The 2,308-nt window shown below is 54.7% G+C and overlaps 1 protein-coding gene across 1 annotated transcript; it reads left to right on the top strand.

Moving 5' to 3' along the window:
- Positions 1–420: 420 nt before the first annotated feature.
- On the top strand, positions 421–1,638 carry DICSQDRAFT_150895 (NAD(P)-binding protein; the record flags this gene model as incomplete). Its single annotated transcript, XM_007371835.1, has 5 exons — positions 421–486; positions 525–776; positions 857–1,276; positions 1,338–1,420; positions 1,485–1,638. 5 exons carry the CDS (start codon positions 421–423, stop codon positions 1,636–1,638), a joined length of 975 nt encoding a protein of 324 aa, XP_007371897.1.
- Between the last annotated feature and the right edge of the window lie 670 nt (positions 1,639–2,308).

The raw sequence follows: 2,308 nt of genomic DNA, 5'->3' as shown, positions 1-2,308 counted from the left end.
TCACTCTCATACCACCATGTCCGCTAGTACTAGATCACCCACCAGTCAAACTGGCCACTCCCGTATGTAGCGGTGAAAAGAAGGAGGAAAGGTTGGGTGGGCACACTGATGTCGGAAGGAGAGACGTGGCAACGGAGCGTCGAGCGCGCAATGGGATGCGGCTGTGGTGTGAGCGCCCGTATTTAGGGCAGGCTTCAATTGACTTGGAAAGACGCAGAGATGGTCTCTCTTGCCTTGTACGTGTTCTGAGCATACAGTCCTTGATTTTTGGGCCTGCAGTAAAGTATGTATGCCTATTATTACCTTCAAGGAACTTATCCAGCTCGCAAATCTCGAGATATAAGACCACCAATTGCCACGGGCGTCATTAGTCGACATTAGCACTAATTTTCTGTGAATTCGCGCGGGGAGTTTTTCCTGATGATTCCAACAGGTTCACGCCGTCTCCCTTCAGGTTTGTCTTTCATCCACGCCCGGGATATCCGTGTGCGTCTTCTGAATGTACTTTCGGGACCAACCTGCAGTATCGCGATATCGTCGTGGCCAAGGGCACGTACCCACTCCCTGTGAAGAAGAACCCCGTCCCAGGCTCCGACGTGGCGGGTGAGATCCTCGCCGTCGGCGAAGAAGTCAAGGGCTGGAAGGTCGGCGAGCGCGTGTCGGTGAACTTCTCCCTCGACCATATTTTCGGGGACGCGAACGATGAAACTATAGCGTCGACGCTGGGTGCGCCGATCGACGGTGTGCTGACCGAGTACAAGATTTTCCCTGCGCACGTACGTCCAGATGCTTTGTTATGCCCGTCGTGGCGCATTCACTGACGCCGCTGGTGTCGCTGTCATCTTCCATCCGCTAGGCTCTTGTTCGCATCCCCGATTTCCTGAGCTACGAGGAAGCGTCGACACTTCCTTGCGCCGCAGTCACCGCCTACAACGGCCTCTTCGGCGGCAAGCCCACCTTGAAGGGTGGCGACACTGTCCTAATCCAAGGGACCGGAGGTGTCTCGATTTTCGGTCTGCAAAACGCCGTCGCTTCGGGTGCCACCGTCATTGTCACGTCGTCCTCGGACAGGAAGCTCGAGGCGGCGAAGAAGCTCGGTGCCAAGTACTTGATCAACTACAAGACGACGCCGAACTGGGAGGAGGAGGTTCTCAAGATCACGAACGGCCGCGGCGTTGACCATGTCCTCGAGGTTGGTAGCCCCGGTACGGTCGTCAAGTCCGCAAAGGCGGTGAGGTTTGGAGGCAATGTGGCTCTCATCGGCTTCGTGGCGGGGGTATGCGAAGATCTGCTTGATAAGGAGTCACAAAGGAACTGATGTACTTGCACTCATCCAGCTCGCGGACACCAACCAGCTGCCCTTGCTCGTCCACGGCAAGGGTTCCAACCTGCACGGTGTCATCATTGGTTCTCGTCAACAGTGCGTTCAGCTAAGCCAACTTCTGGTGATTGTGGGCTGACGATCACCAGTGGTCGACATACAGATTTGAAGATTTGATCCGGTTGATTGAGGCGGTGAAGCTGAAGCCTGTTGTGGACAAGGTCTTCGACTTTGAGCATGTCCGAGAAGCGTATGAGTATCTGGAGAGCCAGCAGCATGTCGGGAAGATCGTCATCAAGGTGTCTAAAGACCAGTAATAAGCCTACGCTCGATATCCGAGTTTCCGGAAGTATGTAATATATTCATGCTGCCCTGTCAGAGGCACCTACAGTGATAAGCGTAAAATCGCTGCATGAACATCAACAGGGTTTGACAAATCAGCGAACAAGGGGCTGCGAGGTGCATTCTCTCATAGACGCCGGTGTCCTTGTCTGCCGAGGGCGCCACAACGCAGCGGCTTGCCTTGAAGTGGCGATGAGGATTGGGCCACTAGGGGTGCTCAATTCTTGTCGGTCGCTCAGTTGCTCGCGCGCCTATTGGGCGCCTGCCTAGCTGCATTCAAGGTCAGCTCAAGCGTCTGCAGCACAGCGAGCAGAGACACGCAGGCAGCAGGTGCAACACGACCGCATGATGCCCCCGAGCTGGGACTAGAGAGCGACGCGAGGATTTGACAATTCAGAAGCTATAAAGTTGCTTGTCTCGAGATATGGAGTCGCCTCACAAGGTTTGAGTCCAGTTGCCATCGAGCCCAGAGCGGCACCCTCAGCTGAACCATATATATGTCGTGCTGATTCTGTTTCCGACTTGGGCGCATTGTGTACAATAAGTCCAGGTCAACGAGTTTATAAGCTCTCCCGACGTCACCATTCACTTGCTGGGCTGATTTCCCGGGCCTAACAAACCTAGCATGAGACGATCTTGTCGATC

Source organism: Dichomitus squalens (genome assembly GCF_000275845.1).
Source record: "Dichomitus squalens LYAD-421 SS1 unplaced genomic scaffold DICSQscaffold_351, whole genome shotgun sequence".
NCBI lineage: Eukaryota > Fungi > Basidiomycota > Agaricomycetes > Polyporales > Polyporaceae > Dichomitus > Dichomitus squalens.
Note: the sequence above shows the minus strand (reverse complement) of the source record. Positions and strands in the feature narration are given on the sequence as shown.